This window comes from Filicampus tigris, chromosome 14 (assembly GCF_054856515.1).
Source record: "Filicampus tigris isolate MCC_2025a chromosome 14, RoL_Ftig_1.0, whole genome shotgun sequence".
In the NCBI taxonomy this organism is placed as follows: domain Eukaryota; kingdom Metazoa; phylum Chordata; class Actinopteri; order Syngnathiformes; family Syngnathidae; genus Filicampus; species Filicampus tigris.
Window position 1 is genome coordinate 15969392 of NC_141230.1, and position 19224 is coordinate 15988615.

Genomic DNA, 19224 nt, shown 5'->3' on the forward strand with positions numbered 1-19224 from the left:
ACATTTGTACAAGAGACTCAACATCAGGAGGAAACGCTTTAATTCCTTGCTTTAAACAACACCTTATGACACGTTAAGTATCTTTTTCAAATTGTTGGGATAAGTGTCCTCTTAGCTTGACCATTTCATCTTGTACATTATTGTTCTTCTAAAAATGAGTTACAACTCAGCACAAACAAAACGGATTAGTCCAGAGATGATTACAGCGATTTTCCTGTCGTTTTCACCCACCATACAGTATGCTCATTCATAGTCATACATACAAAGCACACTTCTGTAAAAGTGTAAGAGTCATTCATCATGTAGAAGCCTTGTTGGATAGAGACAAGTGCATCATGGGATATTGAACTTTGACCTGTAAAAGCAGAAATGAAATGTGTGGTTTATGATTAACACTAGTAAGACATTGGACATGATCTGAGCTACATGGAGCGTCAACATGGAACACAATGCAAACTTTACCGGAAGATGAGGGCGTGGTCACAGCACAGCTCGAGGCAATCGGGTTAGCTGGTGAAGGCCTTAAAGTCTGAGTCTGCAACAGCAAGCAAGAGATTTTAAAAACAACTTTCCAACAATATGTATACATTTTAAAAATACACTTCGAGGCAACAAAAACGACTCTTGCAGAAAACATGTGCAGCCAAAAAGTCTTTCTAAAGTTTTTGTAGCGTTCTAAAATATCAAAAACGTGTATGCTATTTATGTTGTTTCAGATACTGCATGTTCAATATGAAATTGGATCACAACTGTTGGTCAGAGTGCGACATCGAAGCAAATATTATCACACAAAACGACAAATCAAATATTCCAACTCCTCTTTGGGCTCAAACCTTTATTTGTTATTGCATTTTGAACAATCTGTAGTATAAAGGACAAGAAATCAGAGAAATACAAAATAATTACAAATGTCTTGGAGTAATTCTGCTCCATTCTGTTGCAACAATTCTTCAGTGGTGATTGTTATAATAGTCTGGCAACGTTCAATAAATACAATAAATACTTTGCTTGTTGAATGCACTTTAGAGGGAAATTCTCACCTTTGGAATAAAGTTTATAACTTTTTTGGGGGGGTTGTATTTTTCCCCAGAAGGTTTGGCACATATGCAAGGTTCAGGGTCAGTGTGTGCATCCCTAGTTAAAGTTATTATGCCATGCAAAGGCACAAATAGGATACCAATTTGATCATTTCTATCCCGGCTGGGAATTACATTCAGTAATGTTATTGATGTATCAACAACTGGCTCTTGCTCTGCTTAAACTAAGCAGGTACAGTGTTAACATAGTTTATTCACATGCTACTTGCAAAGGCACATGTGCACAACGACACATGGTTGGAGTTGATGACATAACTGTTTTTAAAGCAGACGTGCATTAACTGAGAATGTTCTGTGGTCCACTTTTGGATTATGATATTCAGTGCTGGGCTGGCCTGTGTGTGTCACAGTTCTGATATGTTCCCTTTGAAAATGACTGAATGAGGTAAACACTATGGCACGGTCTCAACTGATCAAAAACGCACAGAAACGCATGCAAAAAAAGGATTAGTACACGTACACAACAACCTCAATGTAATTTCATCACCTACACCACCCTTTTGGGAGGGGGGGGGGGGGGGGGTCACCCACTCTGAAACTGGTCTCAAAGAAAAATCCTCTATCTTAAGTCATGTTAAATATTTGGCACAGTTGCACATCCGTATTCGTAAACAATCCTTTGTTTACTTACATGCAAGGCCTGTTAGCTGTTAAACAATAAATAAATGTAAAGCCTGAACTTTCAGCATATATGCAAAGGCCAAGGCAACTCAATTCAATTAAGACCCATGCTGCATTAACACACAATGCACACCCACTTCTTTTTCTTCTTCTCTTGCGGCGCTACATCATCAGGCCCTGAATCGTTTCTAAGCGCACCCCCTTTTTCGACCGAAGCAACATTGTCACTAGCGCCTGTGTTTGGATGTTTTGTCTCAACAACTCCGCTTCCTCTGTGCTTATCACTACTGTCAATCACAGCTCTAACCCCGCCCCCGGCACCTGATATGAAGTCGGGAGCAGCTGCTTTCTGCTGGGCTTCCATTTCTGACAAGCTGCACGCCAACGCCATCTGCAGATCTTCATCGTCCTCGTCTTGGTCACTTCCAGTAACCTCCCCGTAATGGTAGAACGGAGCGGCACTGAACGAGCGGTGTGTGCCTGCGGAATACGGATTGGACCAGGTACTGCCTGTTTCATGATGTAATCTATTTTGGATGGAGGGATTTGGAGGCTGTCCATCTCGTCGACTCAGCTCCAGCGCGAGAGCCATTTCATCCTGCACGCCTACGGGGGGAAAAAAACGAACAAAACACGTTAAGTTGTCTCCATACAATCGAATCAAAGAACACATTCATCAACAATTAAACTTACCGTTAATAAGCACAGTCTTTAACACGCCATCCTCTTCGATCTCTGTTCTCTCCTGCCCGTTCTCTTTAATCCTAAAACAGAATGCGGTTCATAAAATAATTCAGCGTTCTGTTCTTATGGATGTGTGTGCTCTTTCTGAAAAAAAGGCCACATTACTCAAAGTCCAATCCAGCAGAACATCTAAAGTCATGCATTTTTGACTTTGACATTTGTCAGCAAAATTTAAAACTTGGACTGCAGGCATGACTGCATATATATATATATATATATATATATATATATATATATATATATATATATATATATATATATATATATATGCATTTTATAGAAGCTGCACATTGCAATGGGGGAGGGGCGGTGCACAGCGGTATAAGCGTCATTTCGAAATGCTTACGAAGGAAGGTGCTTACTTCTTAGTGGTTGTGCGTTTGCCATTTACGATGCGGGTGGAAGTAGACACAGATTTGAAATTGCCACCTCCCATGCTTCCCATGTCATGAAAACCACCCATGGATGAAAAAGTTGTAAATTCAGCTGAAGAAAGGCAAAAACAAAAGACACAAAGAGGTATTCATTTTTAATTGTACATACTCTTCATTTAATACGCACCACAATAGTTTTCATTATGTATTAAGAGTTTACCTCCAGCTGAAGGGAACGAGAAAAAACGGCTCGGCCCAAGGCGGGAGGACGAACCCCCGAATGATGAGAAGTCCTCTAATGGAAAGTAGAGAGACAAATTGTCAGGGTTGTTTTGTTCACAGGCAAGCATGTTGGTTGTTTATGCTATAGAACAATAAATCGACAAACCATGTAAAATATAAAGTTTGGTCTGACTTTCTTCAAATTAGTACACGCTGCAGCATACACCGACTTCATAATTTGAAAAATTTTTTATCTCATCAGCTAACATTTTGCAATATTTTAATACCTTATGTAATTTTTAGGTATATTATTTTATATTTCCTTGTTTATACAGTAGCTTTTTTTCTGATTTCTAACTCATTTCTAATTAATTGCATTTTGGTCCTTGATTCATATTTAATGGATGTCAAAATCCAATGCACTTATGTAGTGATACACATTCTTGGCCAAATTGGAAGCAATCATTCAACTTTATTGCACATGATTTACCAAAGAAGCTAGCAAAAGGATCCTGGCCACCAAAAAACTCCTTGAAAACCTCATCTGGGCTGCGGAATGTGAAGGCGAATCCTGGGAAATCTGAAGAAAAGTCTGCGTTGGAAGAGCCTGGAGGGAAAAAAAATAATTAAAATGTGAATAGAAAACATGGGGGTGGAGGGAAATCAAAAGGGAGAAGATTGTGGAAGGAACAAAGTGAGATTCTGTGAGGGGGAAAAAAATGAGACTCAAAAAGGAGAGTAGATGTGAGGGAGGCAACGAGATTATTTTCTATACCTGAGTGTCTCATTCCATCACTTCCATATCTGTCATAGGCATCCCGTTTACTCTCTGAACAAAACAACATCAGTGAATACTTGATTCACATGTACAATTCAATCAAATGTCACATTGCCTGTCACAGACGAGTGACATGACATGTCAACATGTGCCAAGACTTACGGTCAGAGAGGACTTCATATGCCTCAGCAAGTTCTTTAAACTTCTTTTCTGCTTCCTCTTTGTTGTCTGGATTTTTGTCAGGATGCCATTTCAGCGCCAGTTTCCTGTAGCTGAGTCCATATACAAACAAAGAGACAAATGTGGGCACTCCGACACCTAAAAAAAAACCTGCACAATCTATTGACTGTATTGTTACAGTCTTTAATGTGGCTACACAATACAACCATAATATAAAAAAACAAAAACATTGCTGGCATCACGGCTTACTACAAACAAAAATAATGAGCAAAGTTGTCATCAGCAGGAGTATTGTCATTATTGTAACATTTGGGAGGACAGCAATACGCACGCCTTCTTGATGTCATCCTGAGAGGCTGTTTTGGATACTCCCAAGATGTTGTAGTAATCCACCATGACGCCTCCTGTCACCCCTCTCCACCACTCTCCTGGGAAGAAAAAGGACAGTCTTAGGCCAAACATGCATTCTGCAATTGCCAAAATAGAGTCAAGCAAAGGTGATGTTAATTCATTCAGTTGGCAGATAAATAGTCAACAATTTAATGTGAAAGTTACATTGCATGTTTGGTTACTACATGCCATTTGGATTTCGAATATGTTCTAAAAATCCACGTGTGTTTTTTATGGCAAAAACTCCAATACTCGCCTTATTTAGCAATTTGAGCAGGAATAAGTCGGTAAACTCTTTGTAAATTAACTTAACAATAAAAATAAAGTAAGCAAAGGGAGGAAAGGATGCCAAATAAAAGGCAGGTCTGAGGGAAAGCAGGACGGGGGGATTAAGAAAAATAAAAATGAAAGCAGAAAGAAGAAAAAGGAGACATGAATAAAAACTGGTGTGACAGAAGGACGGAGGGAGGGACTGAATGAAGGCAGAAAAGCTGGTTCCAGTGAAGGAAGTATGGAGTAAGACGGCAAAAATAAAGAGCAACTCTGAGGGAACTAAAGAAGGTTTAATGGAAACAATCATGTTCATCTGTGTTTTTTGAGAAATGTTTAGGTGCTTAATTAGCTTTTTCCTGATGCATTTCAGTGGGTGTGAATTATACATGAATTTTTCCTATTTGCTCATTAGATTGTGCTTAATCTAATAAGTGTGGCCAGTGAGGTTATTTTCATATTTGCAACTGCCACCTATAAAAAAATGATAGTGCAGTGTAATGGTAGGAGCCAGAACATAAATTGAGGAAATTTGTGAGTAATTGAGCCCCCACCCCCACCCCTCTAAAAGAAATGGTTTATCATATTTGCCTTGTGATGAAAGGAAATGGTAGCAAAGTACATTTGTTCAACTGAAGCTCCTCAACTCAGTTCATCATAGTTCCCCTGATACCAATTGGAAAAAAGGGGGCTGTATAGGTGCCTTCCACAAAACCCCACAAAAAAATGCAATTCTGTGAATTTGAATATGCAGAATGATAATATGCTTGTACATATCTGATAGTTATACGTAAGCAAGGTACAAGAACCACTATCCCGCTTTTTAGTCAACGTAATGGATCATAAACACATTACTGACATGATCCCGAATAAAAATAAATATCAACGCAATAACTTGCATACATTGGAAGTTGAGCTATCATTTGACTATTTTAGCCCCCTCAGGCTCTCATGCCATCTTACCGGACTGCCACAAGTGTCAGCACTGAGGGGGGGGGGGGTTGGGGGTGGTTTCCAAATTGATGCAAAAGCCCTGCATGCAACCGTGAGGCCCCTGGGAGCAGCAATAAGTGTATTTCGAGAGCATTGGCATCCCACTCACAGGCAGCGGTGTTACACTGACATGAACATTTTGCCTTATCGAGCCTAAAGTCTTCCCTTCAATCTCCTGTTTGGTGACACACATGGACAAAAGTGAAAGACAAATAGTGGTCTGATCGCGTAACCTGACCTACCTTGTGAGTCTGACAGAAGATGAGGCGGTTGTAGACAGAGATAGCCGTGTTTCTATAACACTCTCTTCTTCCCGGTGTCTCTTGCCACCGTCCCCTCGCCGTAGCGGAGAGCAGTCGCCTCTGCGATCCACTCCGCAGGTGTCTAAACTTAAGGTTCTCCGGCCCAGTTAGCCTCGTTGTTGTGTATATTACGTCACAATCAGCTGAGAGAAGAAATAGAGCGTCGAGAACATGCCGGAGTTTAAAGACGTCATTAGACACGCCCCTTAATGCTGAGTTCATTGCGACTCGTAAATATTAACTTCAAAATGACAAAGGAAAAACAAAGTCAAGGAAAGCAGTGCCATTCTAAGTACATTGGTCACATATAAAAATATATAGAATAAAATTAATTGGAATTGTTTGTTGGGGAAAACAAAATAGTACCCTATAGCATCACAACCCGTCCTGTCAACAGACTCCCCAAAATCTCCCTCTTTTGACTTGTCCTCAACGCAACATAATTCTTCTTAACGACTGCCTGTTGCTGTGGGATAAAATTGACCTCACGGGCACGGCACATAGAAAACTGTGTCGGCGGTCAATAGATATCTTAACAGTAAAATAAATATATTTTTTTAAATAAATACATCTTTGAAAACTCAACTTTTATCAGATTGTAGATTATTTCATTGGCGTCGCTCGAAAGTAGGCACCCCTAAAAAGTGTAGCCTTTCAATGATAATTCAGAAATAGGTGGATGAATTGCAGAAAATGTTAAAACATCACTAAGATTTTAAACGATGTGCCTCGTCACTAAGATGTTGTCAACTCCGTGTGCCATCAGCAGGTGGAGCCATTTTTCCACTGAAGAAAACTGTTTTGGAAGATGTTTCGTATATGTCCTGTCTTCCATACAACGAGGCTTAAATATAGTTTTACAGAGATGAACATGAACCTATTTGAACAAAAAAAAATAATTACAAAATATCAAGAGATGACTACATCGGGAATTGCATGGTCTACAGAGTAACCATACTAGACAAACACAATCAAGACTAGGATCACCAATAGTTCATGTAAGAGTAACATTAGGAACTATGCAATAATTGCATTACTCAGGCCTCTCAGATGTATCCCAAGGAAGAAAATAATAAAGGGACCCAATGGTCACTTAACCCCAAATACAACCCAAAGAGATTTAATTTGCTTTATCTTTCCCTACTGTCACTCAAAATTACAAATACATCAAAGCAGTTTCGATGTGTTTATTAACACCAAATAATCACCACCACAGGCGGAACATATTTTATCGCCATATTCTTACTGATAACTTGTTTAAACCTGGGCGATCATACTCCTCAGTACTCCTCGCCAACTTCCTCCTCATCGCCAGTGCTGTCAGTACCAACCTCTTCATAATCTTTCTCAAGGACTGCCATATCCTCTCTGGCCTCTGAGAACTCTCCTTCCTCCATTCCCTCTCCAACATACCAGTGTACAAAGGCCCTCTTGGCATACATCAAGTCAAACTTGTGATCCAGGCGGGCCCAGGCCTCAGCGAAGGCTGTCGTGTTGCTCAGCATGCAGACAGCCCTCTGCACCTTGGCCAGATCTCCTCCAGGAACCACTGTTGGAGGCTGGTAGTTGATGCCCACTTTGAAGCCAGTGGGACACCAGTCCACAAACTGGATGGTGCGTTTGGTCTTGATGGCAGCGATGGCGGAGTTGACATCTTTAGGCGCCACATCACCAACAAATAACAACAAACAGCAGGCCATGTATTTACCGTGACGTGGATCACACTTGACCATCTGGTTGGCTGGCTCAAAGCAGGCGTTGGTGATGTCGGCCACAGACAGACGCTCATGGTATGCCTTCTCAGCGGAGATGAACGGGGCATATGTGGCCAGAGGGAAGTGGATACGAGGGTAGGGCACTAAGTTGGTCTGGAACTCTGTCAGGTCAACATTCAGGGCGCCATCAAAGCGAAGAGAGGCTGTGATAGAAGACACTATTTGGCTAATCAGCCTATTCAAGGTTGTGTAGGTTGGCCTTTCAATGTTGAGGTTCCTGCGGCATATGTCATAGATGGCTTCATTGTCCACCATGAAGGCGCAGTCAAAGTGCTCAAGTGTGCTATGAGTTGTTAGAATGGAATTGTAGGGTTCTACCACTGATGTGGACACTTGAGGGGCTGGGTAGACGGCAAATTCAAGCTTGAATTTCTTCCCGAAATCAATCAACAGTCTCTCCATGAGCAGGGAGGTGAAACCAGAGCCGGTGCCGCCACCAAATGAGTGAAAGATAAGAAAACCTTGCAAGCCAGTGCATTGATCAGCCTGAAAAAGGATTGAGTCTTATTTTTAATCAGCCCCAACTGTGTATACCAATTGTCTGAAGCAGCATTACACTTTAACCAGTCACTACAACAAGCTGCATGTCTAAAAGTTGTGTATTTTAAACATTTTCAACACCCTCACCAGTTTGCGAGTCCTGTCCAGGACCAAATCAATGATCTCCTTTCCAATGGTGTAGTGACCTCGGGCGTAGTTATTGGCAGCATCCTCCTTCCCTGTGATTAATTGTTCTGGGTGGAACAGCTGACGATATGTACCTGTGCGAACTTCATCTGTGTAAAACAAAGTTGAATGTTTAAGAGATATTCAAATAACTATATCGCATGTATTAATATTAAAGCTCCAAGTAGCCCTTATTTCAAGTCAAACTAGATATAGGGCACATAGCCTGGGGGGGGGGGGGTCAAAGGTTACTTACCGATGACAGTGGGCTCCAGATCAACAAAGATGGCCCTGGGATAATGCTTCCCAGTTCCAATCTCACTGAAGAAAGTGTTGAACGAGTCATCTCTTCCGTTAATCTTGTCAATTGGTATCCGTCCATCTGGCTGGATACCATGTTCCAGGCAGTAAAGCTCCCAGCATGCATTGCCCATATGAACACCAGCTTGGCCGATGTGCATAGAGATACATTCACGCTGGTGAAAGACAGGGTATAAATATATCATATCATTAAATGTGACTATTTTTTAAGTTATCAAATATCAATTTAAGGAAATGGACCACCACAATTTGGTTTGATAGAGAAAATAACCTGCCCAAATTATATTTCTGATCCTCTTCCTGCTTAAATCCACGCCAGCTATTCTATTTAAAAAAATAAAATAAAACAGGTTTTCTTTTAAAGAGGCTCCAACCAACTGATCAGCTTTTATGTAGTGCAGCTATTTTAGTAATTTGATTGCATCTTAGCTTGCTGCATTATATACAAATGTAATGTTGTACAGTTACGATAACTAGGATTGGTAAACACCGATAATTTTACATTTTTTATACTGTTTTGCATCGTTGGTTAAACTAGTGTTCATAATATTGAAAAAAAGTCTTAAGTCTTTGTTAGCTTTTCGTATTTGTGCGTGACGTTCGGTGCATTCTGTGCATCTCCTTGCACCCCTACACCCTCCCACATACCCAAATGCAGAAAATAGTGACGCCCCTGCGAGCTACACCATCTTCGAACGTTCGTACACATTTTTAATAAGTTAAGCGAACAGACTGCCACCTAATGGACTAACAAAGGACGAGTAAAGGCTTTTTCATCACAACGCCGACCTTAGCTTGGTTTGCTCATTTCTATGGCGAGGACAGAACAGGGGAAGACAACACAAGAAGCTTCCAGATGACGTCATCGAGGAATGCGGTCGCTCACCATGTCGTCTGCTTGTCCTTTCGAACGAAATGCAGTGCTGCACAGGATTCAGACACGGCAAGAGTGCCTAGGATGGAGAGCCAGGACCGTCCGAAGGAAATTTCTGGCAGCATCTGCAATGCTCGTTAGAAAGGAGGGGGGAAAAAAAAAAAAAAAAAAAGACTGCACGAAAATGTCACTCAAGCTTGATGTTATGTGCTTTTATTTATTCTACCCTTTTTCACTCAATGCAAACGTGAAACTTCGACGTCAAAAATTCACTGTACCTATAGTATATTTTTTTCCAATGCATGTGGTTATGATTTGTGACTCGGAGTCCAGAAGTAGGAAGTAACGATGTTCAACATTGCATGGAAATAGATTTTTTTTTAGCCATAGTTGATGGGATGAGGGTTCATTCGTCAAAGCAGTCAGCACTTAGCAAATAGTGCCATTTGCCTACAGCAGGTGACGCCCTTACTATAATAGAAAAGACACTATTAAAAAGAAAAAAAAAAACTCGAGGCAAGTTTCTGTTTAATGAAATTTAAATAAATATACCATACTACAGGGACCGAGTCAGAACGTGGCTAATGGATGGGCCTTGGGGGGGTTAAAAAGGGTGGGACCAAAAAAATATATATATAAAAAATAAAACACCGCAGTCACCATTAACCTAGTTTAGGGGTGGAGGAAAGTTTGACCCCAGCTCAAGAGGGAGGGTCGCAAGTCACTGCCACCAAATTGTGAAAATAAATCACAAATACAATGAAGTGCTTTGAAACTCTTTATTGACATGACTGACTTTTTGGATCATGTAACTGCAAAGACTGAGCGATATGACTCCTCAGTACTCTTCTCCCTCTTCATCCTCATCCCCAACACTGTCAGTACCAACCTCTTCATAATCCTTCTCCAAGGCAGCCATATCCTCTCTGGCCTCTGAGAACTCTCCTTCCTCCATTCCCTCTCCTACATACCAGTGGACAAAGGCCCTCTTGGCGTACATGAGGTCAAACTTGTGATCCAGGCGGGCCCAAGCCTCAGCGATGGCTGTTGTGTTGCTCAGCATGCACACAGCCCTCTGCACCTTGGCCAGATCTCCTCCAGGAACCACTGTTGGAGGCTGGTAGTTGATGCCCACTTTGAAACCAGTGGGACACCAGTCCACAAACTGGATGGTGCGTTTGGTCTTGATGGCAGCAATGGCGGAGTTGACGTCTTTAGGCACTACGTCGCCACGATACAGCAGACAGCAGGCCATGTATTTACCGTGACGAGGATCGCATTTGACCATCTGGTTGGCTGGCTCAAAGCAGGCGTTGGTGATGTCAGCCACAGACAGTTGTTCATGGTATGCCTTCTCTGCAGAGATGACCGGGGCATATGTGGCCAGAGGGAAGTGGATACGAGGGTAGGGCACCAAGTTGGTCTGGAACTCAGTCAGGTCAACATTCAAGGCACCGTCAAAGCGAAGAGAGGCTGTGATCGAAGACACTATTTGGCCAATCAGCCTGTTCAGGTTAGTGTAAGTTGGCCTTTCAATGTCGAGGTTCCTGCGGCAGATGTCATAGATGGCTTCATTGTCAACCATGAAGGCGCAGTCGGAGTGCTCAAGGGTGGTGTGAGTGGTCAGAATGGAATTGTAGGGCTCTACCACTGCTGTGGACACCTGAGGGGCTGGGTAGACAGCAAACTCAAGTTTGGACTTCTTTCCATAATCAACAGACAGTCTCTCCATGAGCAGGGAGGTGAAACCAGAGCCGGTGCCGCCACCAAAGGAATGAAAGATGAGGAATCCTTGCAAGCCTGTGCATTGATCAGCCTGAAAGATTAATGAATAATAGTTAAAAAAAAATAAAAAAAATAAAATTAAAAAAAAAAAAAAAAGGTATCCAATTTTGGGTCTCTTTTTTTTTTTAATCAACTAATCACTCGGGCTGTCCAAACCACTTACCAACTTCCGAGTCCTGTCCAGAACCAGATCAATGATCTCCTTGCCAATGGTGTAGTGCCCACGGGCATAATTGTTGGCAGCATCCTCCTTCCCTGTGATTAATTGTTCTGGGTGGAACAGCTGACGATAGGTACCTGTACGAACCTCATCTGTAGAAAATAAAGTTGAAAAGTTTGAGATCTTTCAAGTTATTTAAGGAATAGCATTAAATCTTCAAGTTAAAAATTCAACAATCGGGCAGTCACCGGTGACTCACCGATGACAGTAGGCTCCAAATCAACAAAGATTGCCCTGGGCACATGTTTCCCAGCTCCAGTCTCACTGAAGAAGGTATTGAACGAGTCATCGCCTCCTCCAATAGTCTTGTCTGAGGGCATCTGTCCATCTGGCTGGATGCCATGTTCCAGGCAGTAAAGCTCCCAACAGGCATTGCCCATTTGGGCTCCGGCTTGGCCGACATGCATAGAGATACATTCACGCTATATGGGAGAGAAAGTACAAACTGTTACTTTAACACATTTCCAAAGCTACAGCACAAAGCTAATGTGCTGAAATATGTACTGCATGTTAAAAAAAAAAAAAAAAGGATTTTCTTCATTGTATTATTATTTTTAAATAAAACATTAATTGTACCAAGGTCTACAACAATGGGAAATAAAGTTCTGGAAAACTGTAAAGTCCCCTCAATGTGGGAAGTATGCCCACGTCACTGCCTCCCACCCCCATTTGCGGCCTCTCCCTTCCCCCATTCTTTCCAGCTGCATAGTGCTGTGTAATGCTGGGGATGTGCCCCTCCCTCAGTCCCTCCACCAAGGAGAAAAAAAACGCCCAAAGGCCGAAAAATGGCGGCTAAAACGGGGGGGGGGGGGGGCAATCTTATGACTACAGACCACTCCTTTTTCCCCCCCTTCCATCGAGCACGCTAACCCAAAGATATTTACGTGACTTGCAAAGTTTCAAATGATTTTCAACACGATAATCATGTGTAAAAACGTCAACGAATTGCGACATTAATTGAGTTCGTTTGACCTAGGTTAAAACCGAATTAAGAGTTTGAACATGCGCGTTAATTTAATAATATTAAATGTACCCTTTTAGAACGTGTATAATATACAGTATACAAAAACATTTTTAGAAAGTTATCATACATTACACGTCACCGCGCAACCATGGTTGCCTAACAGAGGAACGCTATTTTTTGTCCCGATAACCGTATGGGACTGAATCCACGGTCATGTGATGTTATTAGCGCAGGGTGCTAATCTCAACGGCGAGAAAAGGTGAAGCTGAGACAATGAAGCTGGAAAGCGACGTCACCACGACCACGCGGTTACTCACCATTTTGTCTGCTTGTCCTTTGAACGACGTGGAGGATTCAGAGACAAGGCAAAGTGAGGGGGAAGGAGGGGGAGTCAGGGTTTATATAGGCAGGGGAAGTGGAGGAGGGCTGGCCACAGGAAACTACAGGCAGCAGCTCCAATGCTCATTGGTAGAGGATGGGAAAACAAATGTGCAGAAAAAAACAGGATGTCACTGAAGTTCCATGTTATCCACTAATTAGAACGTATGTCTGCCGTAGTTTTAACGCAGATTTGACCTAAATAATTTGACTGTGCGCGTGCTTGTTTAACTCATTATTTTTACATGTACAGTAAGGCACTATGGAAGTATAATTTATTTTGGGCCTTTGTTTGTTTTTGTCTGTATCATTGACTGTTTTTTGGTGTTTTTCTTTCTTTTTTTTTTAAATTGTTGTTGTTTTAAACTGTTTGTTTTGCAATATTCTTTCCCTAATTTTTCCTGAATAATTCATTGCCACCCAAAAAAATATTTCAAAAAACAGAAAAAAATTCATGAAACTGAAAAAAATTCCCAAATAGAAAAAAATCTACAAACAAGAAAACATTTTTTCCCATAAAACATAAACAAAATATATCTAAAAACAGAAAGAAAATTCAGAAACACATAAAAAGTTATTCTGACAACAGAAAAAATATACTGGAAAAAAAGGAAAAACTAAATCCAGATAAACAGGAAAAAGTTATTCTGAAAACAGGAAAACAATATTCTGGATAGCAGAAAAATAACAGAAAAATGTTCCACTCCATGCTCAATGGCATTTGGTTGTAAGAGGAGAGGGAAACATTGTTTTATTTTATTTTATTTTTTTACTTTATTTGAGTCATTTGGATGGCTGATGGCACTCATATTCATATTCTTTGCTAATTCTTCATCCCCTCATGTATGTTACTGCTTAACAAGGTGGGTGAGTGCAGTAAACAAAACCATTTTCAGTAATAATACAGTCACCAATGTTTATCTTCCACCCATCCATCATGCTAACCGCTTACCCTCAAAGGGTCGCGGGCGTGCTGGAGCCTATCCCAGCTGTCATCGGGCAGTGGGTGGGGTACACCCTGACCTGGTTGCCAGCCAATCGCAGGGCACACAGAGACAAACAAACAACCACACTCACAATCACAACAATCACACCTAGGGGCAATTTAGAGTGATCAATTCACCTACCATGCATGTTTTTGGAATGTGGGTGGAAACCGGAGTACCCGGAGAAAACCCACGCAGGCACAGGGAGAACATGCAAACTCCACACAGGGAGCCCGGGGCCGGAATCGAACCCACGACCTCTGAACTGTGAGGCGGAAGTGCTAACCAGTCGACCAACGTGCCGCCATGTTTATCTTTTAAGCTGAAAAAAATCAAATGATAGAGCAAACTGCACAGGTTCATTGTAATCACATAATTTTTAATGCACAAAGATATGTGATTATTAACAATATATTCACACCCGTGTCACGCATGTGTGAATTAAATAAGAATGAGCCAGAAACATCTAGTTTAGCTTTTCATTCACTCAAAGTTGTTTAACCATTTCCTTGTCACAGTGTGTGTGCTAGAGGATACGATTTGTGGAATTCAGTTTGAGTTGTATCTGACTATGAACTACACAAAAAAAAAAAACACACAATCAGTCAGTCAGTCAGTTTTTCCTCTTACTAACACTGGTGAACGGTATATAGAAACTGACATTGGAGCCTTTTTCATAACTTACATTCCACATGCACGCGAATAAGTGTGGGGGTGGTGAACAAAAGAGAGTCAGACACTGCATAAAGAAAGGATCTCTGTGGAGGTTCCAACCAAGAAATCTTCATTATATTAATACACGGTCATCGGATAGGCATGACCTTCAGGGCTAACTGATGAAAAACTAAACTAAACCACTTCAATGGTGTTTCTTCTTGTGTCTGAGTCAATACTCCTCTCCTTCATCCTCCTCCCCTATGTTGTCCGCACCCACTTCTTCATAATCTTTCTCCAGGGCTGCCATATCCTCTCTGGCCTCTGAGAACTCTCCTTCCTCCATTCCTTCTCCTACATACCAGTGCACAAAGGCCCTCTTGGCATACATGAGATCAAACTTGTGATCCAGGCGGGCCCAGGCCTCAGCGATGGCTGTTGTGTTGCTCAGCATGCACACAGCCCGCTGCACCTTGGCCAGATCCCCTCCAGGAACCACTGTTGGAGGCTGGTAGTTGATGCCCACTTTGAAACCAGTGGGACACCAGTCCACAAACTGGATGCTGCGTTTGGTTTTGATGGCAGCAATAGCGGAGTTGACATCTTTAGGCACTACATCGCCACGATACAGCAGACAGCAGGCCATGTATTTACCGTGACGAGGATCGCACTTGACCATCTGGTTGGCTGGCTCAAAGCAGGTGTTTGTGATGTCAGCCACAGACAGTTGTTCATGGTAGGCCTTCTCCGCAGAGATGACTGGGGCATATGTAGCCAGAGGGAAGTGGATACGAGGGTAGGGCACCAAGTTGGTCTGGAACTCCGTCAGGTCAACATTCAGGGCGCCGTCAAAGCGAAGCGAAGCTGTGATCGAAGACACTATTTGGCCAATCAGCCTGTTCAGGTTAGTGTAGGTTGGCCTTTCAATGTCGAGGTTCCGACGACAAATGTCATAGATGGCTTCATTATCCACCATGAAGGCGCAGTCGGAATGCTCCAGGGTGGTGTGGGTGGTCAGAATGGAATTGTAGGGCTCTACCACTGCTGTGGACACCTGAGGGGCTGGGTAGATTGCAAATTCAAGCTTGGACTTTTTTCCATAATCAACCGACAGTCTCTCCATGAGGAGGGAGGTGAAACCAGAGCCAGTGCCTCCACCAAAGGAATGAAAGATGAGAAATCCTTGCAAGCCAGTGCATTGATCAGCCTGAAAATGTAACATTACACAGGAAGATGAATAATAATAATAATAATTATTATTATTATTATAATAATAATAACCAAGCGGAGCTTCAGAGGCGATCAAGCCTTTTCTGTTTTTGGTTCTTCCCTCTGGAATGACCTTCCATTCAATGTATATAAATGTATCACATATATATAATGTATATAAAATGTACATAAATAAAGTTGTATTGGATCGTATTGTATCCATCCATCCATCCATCTGATGCCTATTCCAGCTGACGACAGGCAGGGTACACCAGTCAATAAAGGGCTCGAATAGATATCCGATCGCATTAAAGGGTAATTTAAAGTCATCATTTAACCGAGCGTGTCTATTGTTTTTTAACCAAAGAAAACCTTAAGCAAGCATGGGAATAACATGAGGTAGATGTACGAATCTTATGTTTCGCCCATGAAGAACGAATTAATTTTAGAGCTCTTTGTTGGATTAAATTGTGTTAATGGGTCTCACCAGTTTGCGAGTCCTATCCAGAACAATATCAATGATTTCCTTGCCAATGGTGTAGTGACCACGGGCGTAGTTGTTGGCAGCATCTTCCTTCCCTGTGATTAACTGCTCTGGATGGAACAGATGACGGTAGGTACCTGTACGCACTTCATCTGGACACAAAAACAAAACAGAACTTCATGTTTTCACAATGACTTCGAAATGTTCTCTTCAGGACTATCCACTTAATCTCTGACCAATGACAGTGGGCTCCAGGTCCACAAAGATGGCTCTTGGGACATGTTTTCCTGAACCTGTTTCACTAAAAAAGGTGTTGAAGGAGTCATCTCCACCACCGACTGTTTTATCAGACGGCATCTGGCCGTCTGGCTGAATGCCGTGTTCCAGACAGTACAGCTCCCAACAGGCATTGCCAATCTGAGCCCCAGCTTGGCCCACATGGATGGAGATGCATTCACGCTGTGAAAAGAGAAAGCAATGTGTTTCAAATACACACATACCGGTACTTAATATTGATGTTTTCCGATCTTACCATTGTTGATCCCTCTTTTCCAACGTTCAGGTGTTAGTAAGAACATGTAGTTCTACTACACTAGTGCTGCTAGACTTTATATACCTGCACTTTGAGGTGAGCAGTGATTTGATATGAGCTGTAATCAGAGAACCTGCTGATGGGACAATGATACGTTCATCCGCTCAACAGACAACACAATGCAGAAGGATGTCACCACCCAAGGCTTTGTTTGGATTTTGTGTAGGTGTGTATGGAAATTGGAGTGTGTTGTTGCATCTATTATTTTTGAGGTGAGAGAATGAGAATCTAACAGTTTCACACAGCTAGTTTCAGAGGTTTGACCTTCAGGTCTGTTCTAGTCCGTAAGATTTCTGCAGTTGCATAACAGGAGATGATAAGATGAAGTCACACATCATGACAAGAAATGGGTGTATCATTAATTTGCAGAATGTTCACATGGAACATAAATTGAGTCCTAGTTACAACTTAGTGAATTTCAGGCTTCTTATTTACATAATGCTGTTACACACAAAACAATAAACAGTGACGGAAACAACTTTCTGGCAGAGGCAATTGTGAAATAAATTACACAAGAATATCATTTGTTTTGTATTTGTTAACATTGCATTGGTTAACAAGCAAAAGGCTTTCCCACACTGTTCTAGCCAGTTGGAAAGAATTGCACACTGCATTACAATGCAGAGTATTCAAGGTGGTTTATTACTCCCAATTGTTTGTTCATCCCTTTGGGAAGGAAAAGAAACTTAATAGCTTTGATGTGATTCACCTCATATGGATACTACTGAATGGCACACTGCAACTGCCCCAGTGGGGCTTAGTTGTGTAAACACAAATGTCAGCATGAATCTAGTCCAGTAATATGCACTAGAGGTGGTCTAAAATTATAGTTACCAAAGTCTCCATTATATTCATTGCTGTCAGGATTTCACGAAGTGGTTTTCATTTTAAAGTTGTTGTCTTTTTTGCATGATTGAAAAAAACACATCCTGTCATTCTGGGTTTTATTTGGCTCCCACTGCAGTCACTGCCTGTTCAGCTGACTGAGATAAATGAAACTGTTGACGCGGCGCATAACTGCGAGGCAGAGGACTCAACTAACATCAGGAGTATTTCAAACAAGACAAACTGCTTTTTCAGTCAAGAGGCATCCAACAACGGATAGGCGTTTTTTTTTTTTAACTCACAACAGATTTGTGAGAAATATTTAGGTCGTACGGACCTAGGATACAAACAAGTCTTTAGTCAAGAATAACACTCCTTATTGGATGATCAAACGAAAGCACAAAGGCATGACCCACTTCTGTTATTTGAGTACGTACTCAACTGCCAACGCCCAAATTCTCCACATCAAGTTAAGACCGACTGTGTTTAAAGATTCAATAGATGAGCGCATTAAATGAATGTGAATGCAGTAGTAAGTTTTTCAAATGGAAGGGCGTTTGATAATCGAACAAATTGTTCGGTTGTGTTGTTGTTTTTTTTTTTCTTGGAGAGACCTCTTCCGTTAGGTTGTCACGTGTGCTGTGCCACAAAGGGGTATTAGTGCAGTAACTCTGCTCTCTGGCGGCCAATAACTGTAAGGACATCTGAAACTGTAAAACTGCTGTCAACGTGCAGGAAAATGGAAAAAAATTACGAGACCACCATTTTAGTTATTATCAAGAAAAGCTTTGGAAAATGCCCCGATCAGCTCATACATTCAACTCTTAGCAGCTGTTTTTGTTGTCAATCGAAAATGTACAAAGTCTGTGATCAGGATGGATCGTTCTTCTGGGATCAGATAACCGTTGCTTGCTTTTGGGGTCCCCCTAGTGGTTGCAGGGCCCTAAAGACAACCGCTGCATTTCCAGGTTTATAGTGACGTGTCTTTTGGAAGACGAACAATTCGAACAAATCTGTTCATCACGAGACCTCCGTTCAAGATTGACTACAGTGTGTTTTGTTTGTCTTGGCCTTTAAGGTATGAGAAAAGAACATGAGAATAGCACATACAAATAAGTTAGACAGGGGTGCCTAGAGAATGTTTCAGTTTTTTTTAATACATTCTTTTTTTTATACTTGTATGTGAATTAAAAGTGGGTGGTGTGGAGCACATCTGTGACACAATATAATCCGCTCTATGTTTTATATTAATGGCAATGTAGGTTGACTTATTCATACACTTGTATAGGACAATAACATTGTTTAAATCATAGAATGAATATTGCTCGGGTGGGCAAAAAAATGAACGAATCTAAAATATTCAATGGGGATATTTGTTTCCAAATCCACACAGAACGGAATTCAACCAATGTGCTGGAATGAATTGTGTTGGACCTTAGAGGTTACACTTAATTTGCAGGTTGCTTCTCCCATCCAGATGAAAACTTTTAGCATTTGAATAGAGTAAAATGAACATCTCT

At 41.5% G+C, this 19224-nt stretch overlaps 4 protein-coding genes across 7 annotated transcripts; all 4 read right to left on the reverse strand.

Annotated features, from left to right (window-relative positions):
• Nucleotides 1–23: 23 nt before the first annotated feature.
• Nucleotides 24–6990, reverse strand: dnajb2 (DnaJ heat shock protein family (Hsp40) member B2). 2 transcript variants are annotated; one of them, XM_086051783.1, is made up of 11 exons: nucleotides 5912–6640; nucleotides 4348–4444; nucleotides 3999–4108; nucleotides 3834–3887; nucleotides 3549–3665; nucleotides 3057–3131; nucleotides 2825–2948; nucleotides 2412–2482; nucleotides 2040–2324; nucleotides 463–535; nucleotides 24–355 (listed from the first exon to the last, which is right to left on the reverse strand). In XM_086051783.1, exons 2-10 carry the CDS (start codon nucleotides 4410–4412, stop codon nucleotides 507–509), a joined length of 930 nt encoding a protein of 309 aa, XP_085907909.1. In that variant the 5' UTR covers nucleotides 4413–4444; nucleotides 5912–6640; the 3' UTR covers nucleotides 24–355; nucleotides 463–506. The 2 variants fall into 2 exon arrangements, with proteins under 2 accessions (XP_085907909.1, XP_085907908.1); XM_086051782.1 differs by lacking the exons at nucleotides 24–355; nucleotides 463–535 and having other exon boundaries at nucleotides 816–2324; nucleotides 5912–6990.
• On the reverse strand, nucleotides 5983–9766 carry LOC147136536 (tubulin alpha chain-like). 3 transcript variants are annotated; one of them, XM_086051781.1, is made up of 5 exons: nucleotides 9620–9766; nucleotides 8669–8888; nucleotides 8374–8522; nucleotides 7303–8232; nucleotides 5983–6114 (listed from the first exon to the last, which is right to left on the reverse strand). In XM_086051781.1, exons 1-5 carry the CDS (start codon nucleotides 9620–9622, stop codon nucleotides 6100–6102), a joined length of 1317 nt encoding a protein of 438 aa, XP_085907907.1. In that variant the 5' UTR covers nucleotides 9623–9766; the 3' UTR covers nucleotides 5983–6099. The 3 variants fall into 3 exon arrangements, with proteins under 3 accessions (XP_085907907.1, XP_085907905.1, XP_085907906.1); XM_086051779.1 differs by lacking the exon at nucleotides 5983–6114 and having other exon boundaries at nucleotides 7144–8232; XM_086051780.1 differs by lacking the exons at nucleotides 5983–6114; nucleotides 9620–9766 and adding an exon at nucleotides 9523–9589 and having other exon boundaries at nucleotides 7144–8232.
• A 606-nt stretch (nucleotides 9767–10372) lies between these two features.
• Nucleotides 10373–13059, reverse strand: LOC147136537 (tubulin alpha chain). The gene is made up of 4 exons (XM_086051778.1): nucleotides 12894–13059; nucleotides 11812–12034; nucleotides 11556–11704; nucleotides 10373–11423 (listed from the first exon to the last, which is right to left on the reverse strand). The coding sequence occupies exons 1-4, from the start codon at nucleotides 12894–12896 to the stop codon at nucleotides 10446–10448; spliced, it is 1353 nt and encodes a 450-aa protein (XP_085907904.1). The 5' UTR covers nucleotides 12897–13059; the 3' UTR covers nucleotides 10373–10445.
• A 1243-nt stretch (nucleotides 13060–14302) lies between these two features.
• LOC147136538 (tubulin alpha chain-like) lies at nucleotides 14303–18314 on the reverse strand. The gene is made up of 4 exons (XM_086051601.1): nucleotides 16820–18314; nucleotides 16524–16746; nucleotides 16291–16439; nucleotides 14303–15801 (listed from the first exon to the last, which is right to left on the reverse strand). Exons 1-4 carry the CDS (start codon nucleotides 16820–16822, stop codon nucleotides 14827–14829), a joined length of 1350 nt encoding a protein of 449 aa, XP_085907727.1. The 5' UTR covers nucleotides 16823–18314; the 3' UTR covers nucleotides 14303–14826.
• Nucleotides 18315–19224: the final 910 nt, after the last annotated feature.

Excerpts from the sequence above, each read along its gene's own strand:
- dnajb2 (XM_086051782.1), bottom strand. The coding sequence starts at position 4,412 with ATGGTGGATTACTACAACATCTTGGGAGTATCCAAAACAGCCTCTCAG. Across the intron at positions 4,109-4,347 it reads CAGGATGACATCAAGAAGGC|CTACAGGAAACTGGCGCTGA; the intron begins GTGCGTATTGCT and ends ATATGGACTCAG. Across the intron at positions 3,888-3,998 it reads ATATGAAGTCCTCTCTGACC|AGAGTAAACGGGATGCCTAT; the intron begins GTAAGTCTTGGC and ends TGTTTTGTTCAG.
- LOC147136538 (XM_086051601.1), bottom strand. Across the intron at positions 16,440-16,523 it reads CCTGGAGCCCACTGTCATTG|ATGAAGTGCGTACAGGTACC; the intron begins GTCAGAGATTAA and ends TTTTGTGTCCAG. Across the intron at positions 15,802-16,290 it reads TGGATAGGACTCGCAAACTG|GCTGATCAATGCACTGGCTT; the intron begins GTGAGACCCATT and ends TTACATTTTCAG.
- LOC147136537 (XM_086051778.1), bottom strand. Across the intron at positions 11,705-11,811 it reads TTTGGAGCCTACTGTCATCG|ATGAGGTTCGTACAGGTACC; the intron begins GTGAGTCACCGG and ends TATTTTCTACAG. Across the intron at positions 11,424-11,555 it reads TGGACAGGACTCGGAAGTTG|GCTGATCAATGCACAGGCTT; the intron begins GTAAGTGGTTTG and ends TTAATCTTTCAG.
- LOC147136536 (XM_086051779.1), bottom strand. Across the intron at positions 8,523-8,668 it reads TCTGGAGCCCACTGTCATCG|ATGAAGTTCGCACAGGTACA; the intron begins GTAAGTAACCTT and ends TGTTTTACACAG. Across the intron at positions 8,233-8,373 it reads TGGACAGGACTCGCAAACTG|GCTGATCAATGCACTGGCTT; the intron begins GTGAGGGTGTTG and ends ATCCTTTTTCAG.